At 36.7% G+C, this 17,838-nt stretch overlaps 1 protein-coding gene across 1 annotated transcript in view; it reads left to right on the plus strand.

The window, feature by feature from the left end:
- Nucleotides 1-221: 221 nt before the first annotated feature.
- Nucleotides 222-17,838, plus strand: part of CENPE (centromere protein E) — a gene marked incomplete at both ends in the record, with an annotated part of 74,093 nt that continues 56,476 nt past the window's right edge. Inside the window, 13 exons of the mRNA XM_080698007.1 lie at nt 222-277; nt 2,902-2,993; nt 5,125-5,214; nt 5,666-5,784; nt 6,461-6,580; nt 6,979-7,060; nt 7,232-7,299; nt 7,378-7,443; nt 9,787-9,838; nt 14,077-14,164; nt 14,453-14,582; nt 15,690-15,809; nt 17,134-17,292. Of these exons, the coding sequence (XP_080554133.1) occupies nt 222-277; nt 2,902-2,993; nt 5,125-5,214; nt 5,666-5,784; nt 6,461-6,580; nt 6,979-7,060; nt 7,232-7,299; nt 7,378-7,443; nt 9,787-9,838; nt 14,077-14,164; nt 14,453-14,582; nt 15,690-15,809; nt 17,134-17,292 (1,242 nt within the window). The remainder of the gene's footprint in view (nt 278-2,901; nt 2,994-5,124; nt 5,215-5,665; nt 5,785-6,460; nt 6,581-6,978; nt 7,061-7,231; nt 7,300-7,377; nt 7,444-9,786; nt 9,839-14,076; nt 14,165-14,452; nt 14,583-15,689; nt 15,810-17,133; nt 17,293-17,838) is intronic.

Raw genomic sequence — 17,838 nt, forward strand, 5'->3', positions numbered from 1 at the left:
CTGCGATGTCCCGGCTCAGCCTCCGCCTCCCACGCACAGTAGGGACACACACCCCCGCCGGAAGCGATGGACGCGCCCAACACCCCCCCCGGCTGCCGCGCAGTGGACCGGCCCGTGACGTCACGGAGCCGCGGCTCAATCGGGCGCGGCGTTTGGGAGTTTTTAAACTCGAGGCGGGCGGCGGGCGCAGCTGTGCTTCATCTTCCGGTCCGGGTCTCAGGATGGCGGAGGAAGCCGCCGTGGCGGTCTGCGTGCGGCTGCGGCCGCTCAGCAGCAGGTAGGTGGCTCCCCGGTGCCCGCTCCGAGCGCGGGGTCCTCCGCAGTGACCGGGGAGGACCCGAGACCTAGAAGATAACCCTAGCCGCGGGATTCACGAAACCAGCCCCGGCCCGCGGGCCCGAAAGGCCTTCCCCCGGCCCGCGCGGACTCCGCCGCCGCCCTCGCAGGAGCCCGCCGGTCACTTCACACCCGCAGGCCGGCTCAGCTCCCCGGGAGCGAGGACTCGCGGTGCCCGCCGCCCACTCAGCCTCAGACAGTCGTGGTATTGGTCTTTACAGTGCAGTGCGTTGTAATGGACAGTACCTTTGTTGTCCTGCCGAGCTTTCGTTCTAGTGCGAGGAGACAGAAGAGAGAGTGAAAAACGGAATGTTCGGTACCGATGCATGAAGAGGACATGCTATATAGAAAAAGCAAGAAGGGGAATAAATGAGATTTTGACGGCTTTGATAGCTTCTGGCCATCAACTCCAAATACTAACACGTTGTGTTTGAGAAATTATTATGAACACAACTCAGTGTTTAATAAATGACATTGTCAAAGGGGATTTATTTTTAAGAAACTCATTCTCTCATTTGAAAGAGCAACATAAACCTTTATAATACATTGTGACATGTGCTGTCATGGGCAAGTGCATAATATTTGCTAGAGACCTCTTCAACCCATCACAGAGAAAACAGTTTGGGTGGGGCAGGCTGGTGTCTCGAAGGTCTTGATTATTTTTGCGGGTCTGGGGATGGAACCCAGGGGCATTCGACCTACGAGCTACACCCTATTATTTAATTCCTTTATTTTGAAACAGGGTCTCAGTTGCGGAGGGCCTCGGTGGCTGAGGCTGCTGCGAACCACAATTCTCTGTTCTCAGCCTCCCTCATGCTGATTTACAAGCATGTGCCACCACACCCTGCTATGATACTTTTTTTAAATGAAAAAATAGATAAGTTACTTGAGGGAAGAGAAGGACAAGGTGGAGAGTTTAATCTGTCTCTCTGGGGATATTTTCAGATTAGTTGATCTGTGTGGCACTTAGGAATTTAGGGGAAGATGAGGTTGGAGAGAGAAGTGACCTGATCCTGGTGTCTAGTGCTTAGCATGATGCCCCATGCTAAGTATTTCATTGTTTTCCAGAAAGTTCCTAAGAGTTTAGGCCAGAAGAACACAATCAGAGTTGCATTTTGAATCTGTCCCTTCAGCAGCTAGAGACATGTCTCACGTGTACACCAGGTTTTTTGTCTTGCTGAAATCAAAATTAGGTCAGGGACAGCAAGTGTCACACTCAGAGAAAGATTTTTTTTTTTTATAATTTTATTTTATTTTTTTCTTTTAACAATTTTTTTATTGAACATAAATAGTATACATTTAAACTATATTTGGTGCCCTCTTCCCCCCGCCCCCGTTTTCCCTTTTCCCCTCCCACCAATGGTTGTCCAAGTTAACCATGTCTTATTCATAATTTTACACATGTTCAGATGTAGACCCTCATTAATCAAGATCAGCCTTCCTCCTCTCCTATCTTTCCATTCAAACTTTGCTGGTATTTCCCCTCCATTATCTGGAGTTCCACTGGTATCCTTTGTGTTTCCTAGTTTGGGCATATTAGAGGAAACATATGTACCTTCTCCTTCTGTGCTTGGCTGATCTCACTTAAAATAATGTTCTCCAGGGCTTTCCATCTTCTTACAAATGATATAATTTTGTTCTTCATTATGGCTGAATAGAATTCCATTGTGTGTATTTCCCACAGTTTTGCTATCCATTCATCTTTTGATGGTGATCTGGGTTGGTTCCATATTTTGGCTATTACAAATTGTGCTGCTATGAACATAGGTATGCATATGTTGCTGTAGTTCAGAGAAAGATTTTATCAGAGAAATAATATCTAAAGCTTAACCAAGTAAGAGAAAAAAGCCCTCAAAGAAGGGGCACCTCTCCAGGACACCTTGAGCAAGAAAGCCTCAGCTGTCTTTAGTCATGGGTATTTACATCTCTATAAGCTTTTTAGGTCACTCTGGCCCTTTATCCCACATCTGGGTTTGTTCTTTTCAACTTACCTTTCTGAGCTCCAACTTGTTTTACTCAGCTCATAGCTATTTATGGATGGCCTTGGGATGCACTTTCCCAGGACCTTCTCCCTCTCTGCCTACATTTTACTAACTCCTCACTAGTTCTGGGCAGCAGATTAAGAGCCAAAGGCTTCACAAGGAAACTTCCATAAGAGAGCAGGTTATAAATCCCTTTTAAAAGAGTTGAACCCTAAACCAGGCGTGGTGGTATATGCTTGTAATCCCAGTGCTCGAGAAGCTGAGACAAGAGGATCACAGGTTCGAGGACAACCTCAGCTAGCTAGTAATGAGTCTCGTCAACCTAGCAAGACCCTGTTTCAAAAATAAAAATAAAATGAGATGGTGTCAAAGTTCCAAGGCAGAATTTCTGAGTTTAATCCCTAGTACCAAAAAAAAAGTTGAACCCTAAAACTTCAAAGATAAACTTTCCATCTTTCTCTCATATGTTCATTATCTTCTAAAATAGTCTTCAGAACATGAACATGAAATTTTTAAAAGTATGTATCCAGTAACATGACTTACAAAGCCACTTACATTGTATAAAAATGTGTTTGGTTTTTAGAGAAGCAGAACTTGGAGAAGCTACCCAAGTTTACTGGAAAACTGACAATAATGCTGTTTATCAAGTCGATGGGAGTAAATCTTTCAATTTCGGTAAGCTTATAATAGCATCAAAATTAACTTTTTAACAATACAAAAGGCATATTGATGATACTAGATTTATTGTTATAGATCTATGAACTACTTCACTTGAAATAAGAAAATGCTTATTTTATGTGATAATAAATTGATATTTAAAGCACATTTATAACTATAGTACCGTATAACTGAAACTTTTTTCTCCTTATTCATTGGTTTACTTGTAGCCTGAAACTTTATAAACCCAACCTATGTTGCAAAATAATCAAGTCATCTTTAAGATTTAAATTTATTATACTTTTTGCAACTGATTTCAAACTCTGTTAAAGAATAAGTGGTAAAGGTATTTTTTCTTTGGTGAAATACATTACTGACCTCCCTCTGCTTTTGTGGAGCTTATCATGTGGTAGGAATAAAGGCATTAAACTTTTGATAAGATAAGCTTGTGGGAATTTTAGTGGGTGATCTAACTTAGTCCAAGTATTCACCTTGACACTGAGACCTGAAGACTAGCAATGCCAAAAACACTTTGAGGTCTTAAAGGTAACAGTTGATTTCTTTTACTGGCTTAACATGTGCAAAGTATTGACTATGTGGCAGGCACTGTTCTAAATATTTTATGTGTATTAACTTATTTAGTCTTCCTAACAAATCTATGCAGTAGGTACTGTCACCTTCCCCATTTTAATGAGGAACTGAAACAAAAAGACCTGGAGTCACACAGCCAACAAATGGAAAAACCAAGCTCCAATCTTTGTTCTAGCCATACCACCATCACTACTGCAAAGGCAGCACAGAGTAACAGAGGTCCACTCAATAACCTTAGGAATAAGTGTAATTAGGTTGACATGCTAGTGTTAAAACAAAGCCAACAAATAACAGAGCAGAGAAATGTAGGACACAGAATGATTCCTAGTAAAAGACTATTTGATAGTACTTATGTAATTTTTTTTTTTTCCTTTTTTGGTGGTACTGGGGTTCCTGGAAGCCCTTCTACCTCCAGGCTACACTCCGAGACCTATTTTTACATTTTTATTTGGAAATAGGGTTTCCTAAGCCAGTGCGCGGCTGGCTTCGAACTTGCGCGATCCTCCTCTCTCCGCCTCCCAAGCACCGGGATTACAAGCGTGCGCCACCACGCCCGGCATGCTTATGTAATTTTTAACGGTAAAACAATGTGTGTCCAAAATTTAAAAACCAAGATACTCAAGTATTCGAGTTCCTGGACTACAGGTTTTTAGTGGCCATATTCACTCAGAACATTTGGATTGCTCTACCTGCCTGAGGTTGATGGCATTAAAGTTTGAATCAGCTACCAATTCTCATTCTGAAATTATGACCTCTAAGCAGCTTTCAAGTAGTGCTTGGGTTTCCCCATATACTTCTGCCTACACAGCAGATGCGTGGTCATGAGACATGCAGTATGAGCACTGACTTTGTCATTGTAAATTGATCTGTTTCCCTCCTGACTTACAAATCTATTTCCTATGAGCTTTTGGTTGTGAGGCCACCACTGAAAAGTGGTCCACTTTTAGTGTGCCAACAAAAGCGAAGACTCAAATCCTAGAATGGTGCAATCAGTGCACATCTACCCTAAATCCAGCCATTAGCAGCCAAATAACTGGTCGTTTCCTAAACTTTAGTTTTGTTCGGTGCATTTCTCTCAGATGTCTACAGTTCTTGATTTAGCTCAAGCAAGACCTTCTAGCTAGGTATTTTGTAAATATTAAAGTTTCTCCACACACAATAGTAGTTCATATTTCCTAAGTGTTAACCATGTGTTTGTAATAATTTTAGAAGGATGATGATATATACCAGATTTACCAAATGGGGCAGAAGCAGAAGTCATGTGGCATATATGGGTCAGAACCAGAATTGACATCCAGTTAGTTTTCAGAATTCTTTATGCAATCACTATGCCTTCTTCCTTTGGAAAACACGTGGGATAGTTGATTGATTTGTTTGTTTGTGAGAACCAACTCATTACTTCTGGGAAGGGTATTTTCAAATGATAAGAAGGTTAGAGAAAATACCATACCATCTTAAATATTTTATTATCCTTGATCCTGAGAATTTTATTTCTATGGTTAACTTTTTAGCATGAAACACAGTTTGATTTAACTTCAGTGTTCTTGTTTTCTTTCAGATCGTGTCTTTCATAGTAATGAAACTACTAAAAATGTATATGAAGAAATAGCAGTCCCAATCATTGATTCTGCCATACAAGGCTACAATGGTTTGTACGCACTTCATGCTGTGGAAAGAGTTTAGTCTTAGCAACTATTCAGCAAGTATTGATAGCTTTACTGGCTGTAGATAAGTTTTGCATGTGTATGGTTTTTAATATTTTTCTTGGTATATTGTAATTATAAATCACAGTGAGATTCAAAGTGATGCATTCATACATATGCACATCACTTGGTATCTGCCTCCTTTTCCCCTTTTCTATCTCCCTCCCCCAACCCCACTCTTAATACTAATCTCTCATTTATCTGAAGTCCCTTTGTCTCATTTTTCTCCCTGGCTACCACATATGAGAGAAAACATGATACTTGGCTTTCTGAGACTGGCTGATACCACTTGGTATAATATTCTCTAGTTCCATTTGTTTGCAAATTCACAAATGAAATTTTACTCAGCCATAATGAAGAACAAAATTATGCCATTTGAGTGTTTTGTTTTTACAGGTACTATATTTGCCTATGGGCAGACTGCTTCCGGAAAAACACATACTATGATGGGTTCAGAAGACTGTTTGGGAGTTATACCCAGAGCAATCCATGACATTTTCCAAAAAATTCAGAAGGTAAATAACTTTGTTGACTTCTTAGTACACAGATAAAAGTAGTAATAATTGAATAGCAATTTAATGTTTTTCTCTCGTAGCAGGAAGCAGATTTCCATGGGAAAATAAAAAAAGCATAGCATAGGTTTTACTTCTGTCCCCACAGATTTACTTTATTGAACTTTTAAAGTCCTTTCAAGTTCTTTCATTCTTTCTCTTGAGTCCTGCAACAGTAATACTCCCAACAAAAAGTAGGCATTAAGGACCAGGAAACAACTATTAGCTGAGTAGTTAGTTCCACCTGCTTTTGTTTACCTACTGATGATTATTGAAGAATAATAAAAAGTAGATATCAGTTTAAAAAAGGAAAACAAAAAGCCAGAATACTCAGCCTAACTAGTTGAGTTGGTTTTAAATTAACATTTTTATTAAATAAGAATATCTTTTAGAATTTTATTTAGAACTTAGGCATTTGGATTAGGAGTTCTTCTCTTGTATCATGATAGCATGCATTTCATTATTCCTAAAACATTGCTTTAGTATTTTTGTGTTTATTGTCAACATAGAATCATGAGTTTTGTTAGTTTTGCAATGATAGTTTTCTTTCTTACCTCTTTAATATTTGCAGGTAAGCATTCAATATTAGGTTTTTATAATTGGATATTTTCTGATGTTTTTGCACTTTTTTTCCTTCTAGTTCCCTGATAGAGAATTTCTCTTACGTGTGTCTTACATGGAAATATACAATGAAACAATCACAGATTTACTCTGTAACACTCAAAAAATGAAACCTTTAATAATTCGGGAAGATATTAATGTGAGTAACAGAGTTCTGGTTGCTTTAAACAGACTCAGTTATTGGAATTTTTATTATATTTTTAAATGCCTCCTGTTTCTATGGCTTTCTTTCTTTGTTTTTTGTTTCTTTATTATTATTTTGAGTTTCTTTTAGAACCCATCTTTCAAACAATACCTATGTTTTTAAAATACTGGGAGCTATAATAGTTTAAGTGCCTAAAAATAGTAAGATGGAACTATCAGTAGAGTTTTAGTATGCTTTGATGTAGGCAGTAAATTGGTTGTCCGTAGATCTGGTCACTTTTTTCCTACAGAGTAATAGTTCCATTTTTAATATCAAATTCTGAAAGAGTTTGTACCTTCTTTTTTAAAAGCAAAATGTGACTTTCTCTAATCTTATAATTAAACTGCTTTCAGAGAAATGTGTATGTTGCTGATCTAACAGAAGAAGTGGTTTATACATCAGAAATGGCTTTGAAGTGGATCACAAAAGGAGAAAGTAAGACTATTGTATTTCTATAATAAAAAAGTTTTAATCAATCATATTTTTATTGGTAAGCTAAAATAAAGTAGGCTTCAAATCATACTTGTTATTATTTGGCTAAAATAAAAATTAATGTTTTTGTTGGAATTTAATATACATGCAGCTGAAATTAACTCATTTTTACAGAGAATAGACATTATGGAATAACAAAAATGAATCAAAGAAGTAGTCGTTCTCACACCATTTTTAGGATGGTAGGTAATTTTTTTTCTTTATTTGGTCTTTCCAAATAAGAATGCAGTAATTTTCTACAAGTTGCCTTTTCTGTCTAGATTTTAGAAAGCAGAGAGAAAGGTGAACCCTCTAACTGTGAAGGATCAATCAAGGTGTCTCATTTGGTGAGTATCAGTGAACCATAATAATGTACCATATGGGCCAAAACAAAATTTAATTTAACTGTTGGATGTTAGATATAAGAAGAACTATTAACTAAACAGGGAAAAAAAATTATATATATATACATATATATATGCATGCAGTTGAGCTAGTTATGTCAGTAGCATCAAACTATTAGCTGAAATCTTAAATGTTACAGGAAGAATTTAGAAATCTTCCTGTCATGGCTGTGATCTCCTAAATTTTAGATATAAGGATTATAGGAATTGAGGTAGAATCCCATTAAGTAGGATTCTTTTATATACATATCAAGAGTTTAGTATTCTTAGAATTGAAGGATTTTTTTTAATTAAAATTCAGCTAACATCATTTAGACCTGTGTGATCAGCAAAAAACTAGGTGTAGGTGGGATGATTATATTTTCAACTTTTTTCTTAGAAATAAGATGTGTTTTATATTATAAATGGTGTTTTTGGTTTTGTTTTGTTTTTTTGGTTTGGGTTTGTTTGTTTGTTTGTTTGTTTACACAGCGCTGGGGATCCAACCCAAGGCCTTGCTTATGCTAGCCAAGTGCTCTTCCACTAAGTTACACCCCAGCTCATAAGCAGTGTTTTAGACTGTAAATTCCTAAAGAGGAATGATGTCCTGTTTATCATAACCTTGACATGTTACACATAACTTATGTTTATTGAGCAGTTATAAGCTTTATGCACATAATCCCTTTTTTCCACATAAGTGAACTTTCCTTTTTTTTTTTTTTTACTGCACCATATCATAGCTGTGTCTTTCTTGCTCCTTTTCTATCATTTGCCATTATTAATCTCTTTTCCATCTTCTGAGCCTAAATTCTTTAGCTCAATGTAGGTAATTTTTATAATGTTATTTTCAGATTTTGTAAAAGCAGATTTTTAATATCCAGTCCTAACTTCATCTTATTTTCTGTTAAAAGAAATGTCATTTATTTTAGTAAACTTTAATATTGTTTAAATTCAACAACAAAAAATAGAACTTAACCTCTTATTTTGTTTTCCAACACTGGCCTATGATATTTCACTATGATTTTAACCCTTTTAATATTTAGTTTTAATATCCTTGACACAGTTGTTGATCTATTTCTTATGTTTGACAGTGCTCTGTTGTCTGTGATCCTTAGAGCCTCTCTCATTCAGCTCTTCAGCGTACCCATTTCCTGTAAGAATCTTCCTTGAAAGAAATCTTCCCCAAAGACTCATCTTCTGACTTCTTGGAGGTGGCCTTTTCTGTTCCACGGGCCTTGGGGGGTGACAATACCCAGTCCTCTCAATTCTACTCCTTCCTTACCTTCAGCATCTTCTCGTCTGCCAAAGCTCTGCATAACCTGGCCCCTGCCTACCTCTCTTTCTTGTCTTGATCCAACTTCAATTCATCAACTGTGCCACTCTGCTTTTTTTTTTTTTTTTTTTTTTTAGCACACCAAGGGCATTTTGCTCTGTGACTTCATATACTAGCCATTCTTTCTGTCTAGACCGCAGTTTCTCTTGATCTTTTTATAACTGGCTCCATCTTTATCGTGTCAAGTCTTATCCTAATGATTGGCCTTTCCCTGTCACCCATCCAGAGAATATATGTTGTCCCTCCTTCTGTATTGTCTGTTACATTTATCATGTGTCTTTCTCTCCTCAGCAACCCCCTCCTCTGTGTGGAATGTAACCTATATGAGAACAGAGACCTTATTTGTCTGGTTCTCTGCTGTTTGCCTAGCACCTAATGCACTGCCTAGAGCATAATAAGTAGTCATTTTTTTTCTTCAATATTATTTGTGAAATTAAAAAGGACCATGCTTTTAAAGATGGTACAGTGTAGTCATGGAATTACTAGCTCAATGGACTAAGTTCTATAAGTCATATCTGTAAAGAGTTCTGGGTCTACAGTGAAAGTAATAGTTCGTTCAGGGTATAAGGAAGAAGGATAAAGTTGACAAAGCTACACTGAGAAATTACATTTGCCCTGGTTTTCAAATAGAGATAGAGGGCTAGAACATTAGAACTAACTGAACACAGAGAACAAGGGAAGCCGCTGCCACAAATGCTACATTGCAGAGAATTATGTTTACCATGGTGAAATTTGGGATTTTGTGCAGGAAACAACTTACTCTAACAGAATTACAGAGTATACTATACAGAAAAACAAGGTATAGAGACCAGTTTAACTCAAAGAGAAAAGGAATGCCTAGAGAGTAGGATAGGACATAAGGCTACAGATGGGATATTCAGATGTGCCATGTATTAAAAATGTTCTTTTGGTATTTGGGACTTTATTACTTCAAACTACCCTTTCTAAAGGTTATTTTTTAATCTATCCTACAGAATTTGGTTGATCTTGCAGGCAGTGAAAGAGCTGCTCAAACAGGAGCTGAAGGTAATAATTCATGAAATACATTAGTCTTAATGTCTTCCTATTTGTTTTGTGGGATAAAAAGTGCTACTGGGCACTTCTAAAAATTGATTAAAATGATTTTTTTTTTTTTTTTTTTTTTTTTTTTTGCGGGTCTGGGGGTAGAACCCAGTGGTATTCAGCCTTCGAGCTACACCCCCTGCCCTACTTTATATTCTTTATTTTGAAACCGGGTCTCACTGAGTTGCAGAGGGCCTCACTATGTAGCTGAAGCTGTCTGCGAACTGCAATCCTCCAGTCTCAGCCTTCTGAATGCTGGGATTACAAGCGTGTACCACCATGCCTGGCTGTGGATAATAAATTTTTGACAAAGGTTTCTACCAGAAAAATAAGCATCTGTATCTAAATGCTTACTTTGCTCTCTTATACTATCTATTAAAAAACTAAAATTATATAATTGGTAAAATCGTATAAGTGGCAACCATCATGGAAACTATCTAAATTTTCATAATTAGTAAGGAAACTTGGGAAAGTAGTGGAAGGCATCTTTCTAGTACTAATGTTCTAATTCCAGAATACTTGCCAAATGTACAAATTCTTTTTTGACATCTTTGTTCTTCCTTTCAAAACCTATGTGGATTTATCTCAATTAAAGATGCTGGGTAACCATGGTTAACATTGGAAAGAAACAGAATGGTAACCAGAATTTCTCCAGGAGGAATGTTTGTCTTTGTTTCTGAAAAATAATGTTGACTATATCATTCACATGTATTTGTCCAGTCTCTCAACATTACAGCCATGTTTAATGCTAAGGCATCTAATTTTTCATGGCAAGACTGGAAATTTAATTTGTCTAGTTCCCTGAATACATGTAATAAACATGTGGAAAATCAAAGAAAGGTGCAGTGTGTTTTAAAATTAATATATGCATATTAACATCAGTATAAATAAAACCAGTTAGAATATTATGTGGACAAAATGTGATTTTATGTACTACTGGGAACTGAACCCAGGGGAATTCTACCTGTGAGCTACACACCCAGCCCAATTTTATTTTTTTAGATAAAAATGTTTATGTTGAAATGATCTCCCTAAGTTGCTGAGGCTAGTCTCAAACCTGTGATCTTCCTGTCTTAGCCTCCCAGGTACTGGGATTAAAAGTGTGAACAACAATACCCAGCTAAAAGTTATTTACAATAGTAACTTAAAAGATGTGCTCCCTAGTGACACATGCCTTTAATCCCAGAATTTGGAGTTTAGCACAAGAGGATCACAGACTTGAGGCCAGTGTATGGTAATTTAGTTAAGATTCTCTTTCAAAATAAAGAAGGATTGGAGGTGTAATTCAGTGGTGGAGTGCTTCTGGGTTCATTCCCCAGTACAGAAGGGAGGGAGGAAGGGAGAAAATATGATACCTAGAAAGAAACTCAACAGAGGTTGCACAAAACTGATAAAAAGTTTTAAATAGTGTTATAGGGTCCTGGTTCTTGTCTACTAAAAGAAAGGTTTCGTCTGGAAAATGCTGTTAGGTAGCCACGAGAAACTTTATTGGATAAATTCCACAGGGGGGTTCCAGGAGCAGAGTAAACAGAGGAGGGGGCCAAGAAGAAAGAGGGAGAGAAGCACATCCCAAAGGAAAGCTTCTGCTGCATAGGGGCTTTTAAAACTCCCAGGAATTCTGTCCCTTTTCATGCATTAATTTTGGGTCTTTGCACCCCAGCTCATTGTGGCTGTGTAGGATTGTATCATACGGGAAACCTAAAGCTGCAGTATAATGGGCTGGGGATCTGACCACAGCTGGCGGGGCCTATCTTTCCTTTGGGGAACAGGCTTTCCTCTGCCCCGTTTTCTCTCTGCCTTGTTTAATTTTTCTTTCTAACTGCCTAACAATAGGACCTGAATTATATAAAGAAATGCTTGTGAAAATGGAAAGACACATGTAAGTGGGAGAATTTATAATCATAAGGACATCAAGCTTCTTTGTTAATATCTAGATTTAGTACAGTCCTGATAAAAATATAAAAGTACATTTTTGTGGGGTTTTTATTTGTTTGTTTGTTTGGGGTTTTTTGGTGGTACTAGGGGTGAAACCCAGGGGCTTTCTACCTCTGGGCTATACTCCCAGACCAATTTTATATTTTTATTTGGAAACACTAAGTTGCTGAGAATCTCACTAAGTAGCTGAGGCTGGCCTTGAACCTGTGCGATCCTCCTGTTGCAGCCTCCCAAGTGCGGGGGTTACAAGTGTATGCCACCACCCCTGGCTTCATCTTTGTGTTTTTAAACTAGGTATGATAATTTTTAAATGTGTATGGAGAAATTAAAAGTAGATAAGACTAACCATGAAAGATGTAAAAAAAGAACAATGAATAGAAATTTAATTTTATAATATAGTTAAATAAATTATAGTGCTAAAGTAATTAAAAGTATGATACAGACACGAATTGCCAGTTCAGTGGAACAGAATGAAATGTACAGCATGTTGTAAATACACACAGAACTTAGAATACAGTGAAGATGGTCTTTTAGATTTGTCAGGAGTTGATAGCCATTTGAAAAAAAAATTAAGTTGGAGCTATACATCATAATCATACACCAAGGAATACATTATAAATGTCTCAAAAGAATTTAAAAAAAAAAAAGAACCAGAGCCAAGTGTGTTCTTGGGAGGTTGAGACAGGAAGATCTCAGGTTTGAGGATAGTGAGACTCATCAGTGGAGCGACACCCTGTTTCAAAATAAAAATAAAATACAGCTGGGGGTATAGCTCAGAGGTAGAAGTCTTCTGGGTTCAAACTCCAGTACCTCAAAAAAATAAGAACCAGAAGAATTCTAAGCTAGCTCACACTGGAAAAGACTTTTTCTGTTATACCAAGTCTAGAAGCTTGAAAAGAAAGACTAATAATCCACAGAAACTGGATAAAGGTCTAAAAAGTTCATGTTAAAATGGTTCAGCTCCTCCTTGCACTCTTGCCAAACACACAAAGAGCTGCTAATCCAAAAAGGATAAAGATTTGTACAGCAGACCCAAGCTTATCCTGCAGCCTAACTAGAGCCACTCAGCTGAGGGTAGTTTACAACCACCAAACCAACCCATCCTTAGACTGAACAAGAAGTAATAGCTACGTCTTGTTTTAAGCTGGCTGTTTAAGCATAAATATTCAGCAACATCCAACTAATGTACCTGTGGACTAACCATAATCTGTTCAAAATAATTTGTTGCAGTATGTTTTGTTGGTAGAAATACATTGGAAACTGACATATCTTTCACCAGGGGCCTAGACAAAAATATTCTGAGATATCCACATGATAGAAATCTGTGATATTTAAAAAAAAAAAAAGTATGAAAAAGACCAACATTTCCTGACATGGAAGTTTTCTGAGCTGTCTAACCAAAGGAAAAAAAAGCAAAGTGCAAAATAGTGAATAAAGTCTGTTACCATTTGTATAAAAAGGGAAGAAGAGAATGAATATATATAGAATTGTATCTTTTTTTTTTTTTTTTTTTGGTGGTACTGGGGTTCCTGGAAGCCCTTCTACCTCCAGGCTACACTCCCAGACCTATTTTTTACATTTTTATTTGGAAACAGGGTTTCCTAAACCAGCGCGCGTGGCTGGCTTCGAACCTGCGCGATCCTCCTGTCTCTGCCTCCCAAGCGCAGGGGTTACAAGCGTGCGCCACCACGCCCGGCTTTAGAATTGTATCTTTTAAAATCTCTGGAAAAATAACAAAATAATGAAAGTGATTTCATTTTTTTTCTGTTAGCATGGTTTTGTTTGGGGGGGGGGGTTATTGTGTGTGTGTTTATTGTGTGGTACTAGGGATTAAACCCAAAGGCATTTTACCCTTGTGCCACACCCGAGTTTGTTTTTTAGGTAGGGATCCTGGGGATGGAACCCAGAGGCATTCTATCCCTTAGCTATACCCCAGTCCTTTTATTTATTTCTTTTGAAATAGGGTCTTACTAGGTTGCTGAGCATCTTGGTACTTGCTAAAGTGATCCTTGACCCTGGTCCTCCTATCTCTATCTCATCTACTGGGATTACAGGCATACATCACCATGCCCAGCTCATCATCTATTTCTTTTCATTCTTTCTCTCTGGTAAATAACCTTTTATTCCCTTAGTAGGCAGGAGAAATAGGAAGAGAACTTATACCAGTTATATTAAAGGTGGACTCAGGCCCAACCCAAAGACTGGATTTTAGCACCTGACCCTTTAATATAATAGGATCAGTTTTCATATTTGTTTAATAAATTTAGGTGTGCGGCTCAAGGAAGGCTGTAATATAAACCGAAGCTTATTTATTTTGGGACAAGTGATCAAGAAACTTAGTGATGGACAAATTGGGTAAGTTTATTCTATCATACATTTACCTATTATGTTTTTCATTAAAGTTAAAATGAGAGTATTTCAGTAACCCTCAAGTATATTTTCATCCATGTATTCTGTAAGCAAAGCTTCTTATGATTATGCCTACTAAATATGCTTTCATTAAATATTTTTAGTTAATCATTTAGATCTGTCTCATATAACCTATAAGGAATTATTTTTTAAAACTAAGTGTTCTACATTAAAATCAACCGCTTTTATATATAAAAGTTCTCTTTTTCTTTCCAAACTAATTTTCTTGCTAAGTGGTTTCATAAATTATCGAGATAGCAAGCTAACACGAATTCTCCAGAATTCCTTGGGAGGAAATGCAAAGACACGTATTATCTGCACAATTACTCCAGCATCTTTTGATGAAACCCTTACTACTCTCCAGGTAAGTTTGATTTTATATTTCCATTTCATAGAGGAAAAAAACAACTATGAGAAGGAAAAATGTCCTACTAAAATAAGGTGTGGTTTTCTCTGACATAACATAACCATTATAAAATTGATATATTAAATGGCAATCCTTAATTTAATTTTCCAGATTTCAGTCATTTATATCCCACCTCCACAATTTTTGCCACATTCAACACTATTTTAACTGAAATTGACTTGATATTTTCTTCAAATAACTCATTTTTTTTCTTAATTTATGATAAAAGGAAATTTTGTATCAGCCCCATAATGGAAAACTAGTGTTATTGCCACAAATAGAAAGTGACCCAAAAATACATATTGTGTTGCTTTATTTATATACCTATATGTATGCATATTTTGTATATATATAAATAAGTTTGAATTTCTTCTAGGGAACTGCTGTCTGCCTTGGCTCTGAGCCAGAGGACTGTATTTTCTGTTAAAGAAAGAAAGGAAAAGGAAAAATGTCAGTAGAATAGTTTTCTCAGCGAAGGATTCAATGTCGTTTAATGACCACTTTCATGTTCTCACTTAAAGTTACTTCTGATGCTCATACTCTGAGAAAAATTGCTTTAAATAGCTATTGAGCACTGGGTTAAGGTACTTCAGTGGTACAAAAATATAAAATAAAGTCACCAGCTTCACAGAATTAATAGAGTAGATAAGATTTGTCTTTGATCATAATTGTCTTGAATTATTAGCTAGTGGCTACTAGAGTTTAAAAGAAAGGGAGATACTTCTGACTGGAAGTAGAACTTGAGAGTACAGGAAACACCCTAGATAGTAGACGGGATTCCAGTGAGCCAATTTTTGTAGGTTCTCTATTGGCATCTAACTTCAAGGTATTTTTTCAACTCTCCTGAAGACTACTGGCCAGAGTAAGTTATAGAACACTGTCAGAAGTACATACAGTGCTACTATATTAAAAACATATTAAGCCAGCTGGGAAGAATTCTTGTTACAAAGAAATTTTGTTTTGTTTTGTTTTGTTACAAAAAAACTTGGTTATAAGAAATCTAAATGTTATGAATTTTTAGATATTTTAATGCTGAACATTTTACACATTTGTATTTTCCCCCAGTTTGCTAGCACTGCTAAATATATGCAGAATACTCCTTATGTTAATGAGGTATCAAGTGATGAAGCTCTTCTGAAAAGATACCGAAAAGAAATAGTGGATCTTAAAAAACAGTTAGAGGAGGTATGTGTGCATCATTTATTTTCATAAAAAAAATTCAGGGACCAATTTATAATAATGGAGGTCTGTCCAAGAGACTCTAAACCTATGAATATCTGAATTGCTACAACAGAAGTTCAAACAAAAGTTTTAGCTTTAGAAGAAATCTACTCATTAAAAGATTTAATGTATGAGCTGAGCGTGGTGGCGCACACTCAAAATAAAGAATAAAAAATAGGGCAGGGGATGTAGCTTTGAGGTCGAATGCCTCTGGGTTCCATCCCCAGACCTGGAAAAAAAAAAGATTTAACATTGATGGATTATTTTAGGTTGGGGATTTTATTACCAAAGACTTGAGATTTTTTTCAAGTGAACCAAGTAGAAATGCTTTTTAAAAAATTTTTGCAAATACATATTGAATTAAGTTTAAAAGACAGACCATGTAAGTTACTTAAAACCCAGGGACAAGCCGGGCATGGTGGCGCATGCTTGTAATCCTCATGCTTGGGAGGCAGAGACCAGAGGATCACTCAGGTTCGAAGCCAGCCTCGCTGGCTTAAGAGACTCTGTTTCCAAATAAAAATATAAAAAATAGGTCTGGGAGTGTAGCCTGGAGGTAGAAGGGTTTCCAGGAATCCCAGTACTACCACAACTAAAAGAAAGACCCAGGGACATTCTACTTCTGAGCTACACCCCCAGCCCTATTTTTTATTCTTTATTTTGAAACAGGGTCTCACTGAGTTGCAAAAGGCCTCACTAAGTAGCTGAAGTTGTCCGTGATCCTCCTGTCTCAGCCTCCCAAATGCTGGGATTACAAGCATGTGCCACCACACCTGGCTTATCTTCTTTAAATTCTAAGGTAGTAGTTTAATAATATAGCACGATGAACCTATTCTAATTGGGTTGTTTTAGTTATCATGGTCCCATATTTGTAATAATCCTTGATTTTAGTAATCTTTTAAAAAAATGAGCCAAGATCTCAAACAGTAGTCTTATGAAAACATCTCTACTTTTGCTGTTGATATTTAAACGTTGGCTTTAATGACTTCTTTGCCTATTATTCATATATTTTAGGCAATTAATAGAATTGTTTTAACAACATTGTTATTTTTACATGCCATTAGAATAACTACATGAAAAGAAATATATATTTTACTTTTCTGTAATTTCTCTAAGTTTGAGGAATTTTGTGGTAACTTCATATTGGGGTTATGAACTTAGGGCATACTGTATTTCAATAAAATTCAGATTACATACAAATTTAATATTCTATTTTTAAGCAATATCCAAGGTTTTAAAGTTTAGCTACCCATGTATTATTAATATAGCCCAATATTACATTTTATAGGTAAATATAAAGACTCGGGCCCAGGAAATGGAAAAAGACCAATTGGCACAACTTTTGGATGAAAAAGATTTACTTCAAAAAGTACAGGATGAGAAAATTCAAAACTTAACACGAATGCTGGTGACCTCATCTTCTCTCACATCACAACAGGAATTAAAGGTAGAATTTCAAAAATGGCAGCTTAAACATGGTTGACAGAGAACAGAATAGGCATTTCCATGTACTGATAATACACAGGTTGCACATGTAGGCCCTTGATTCAATCCCCAGTACCACCAAAAAAGAAAACTATCCCCAGCTCTTACTGGAGTTAGTATCCTCTCAACTCACTTCCTTAGTTAATCCTGCCATACCTACGGAGCTTCACAGGGACTTTCCTCTTGTCATGCCGCATTCTTCCTGCCAGCTCCCTCTTGGTTCTCATACCACCGTCTTAGATTCCATAGGCCATCAGTTCAGTTATGTTTGGTATTTTGAATAAAAGGAATTTAAAACAGTTTCATCAAATTTATAATGAGTTTAAACACAGACTTAAAGATTTTGAGTAATTTTTTCTTAATGTTCTTAATGTTTTCTTAATGTTAAAGATTTTCTTAATGTTTCTCATGATATTCTTAAACTAGTAAGATACTAAATTAGACTTACTGAGAATTCTATCAAGTTAATGGTTTTTGAAATTTAAAACTAGTTTCTTTGTTTTATGAT

The sequence above is a fragment of the Muscardinus avellanarius genome (genome assembly GCF_963383645.1).
Source record: "Muscardinus avellanarius genome assembly, chromosome: 6".
NCBI lineage: Eukaryota > Metazoa > Chordata > Mammalia > Rodentia > Gliridae > Muscardinus > Muscardinus avellanarius.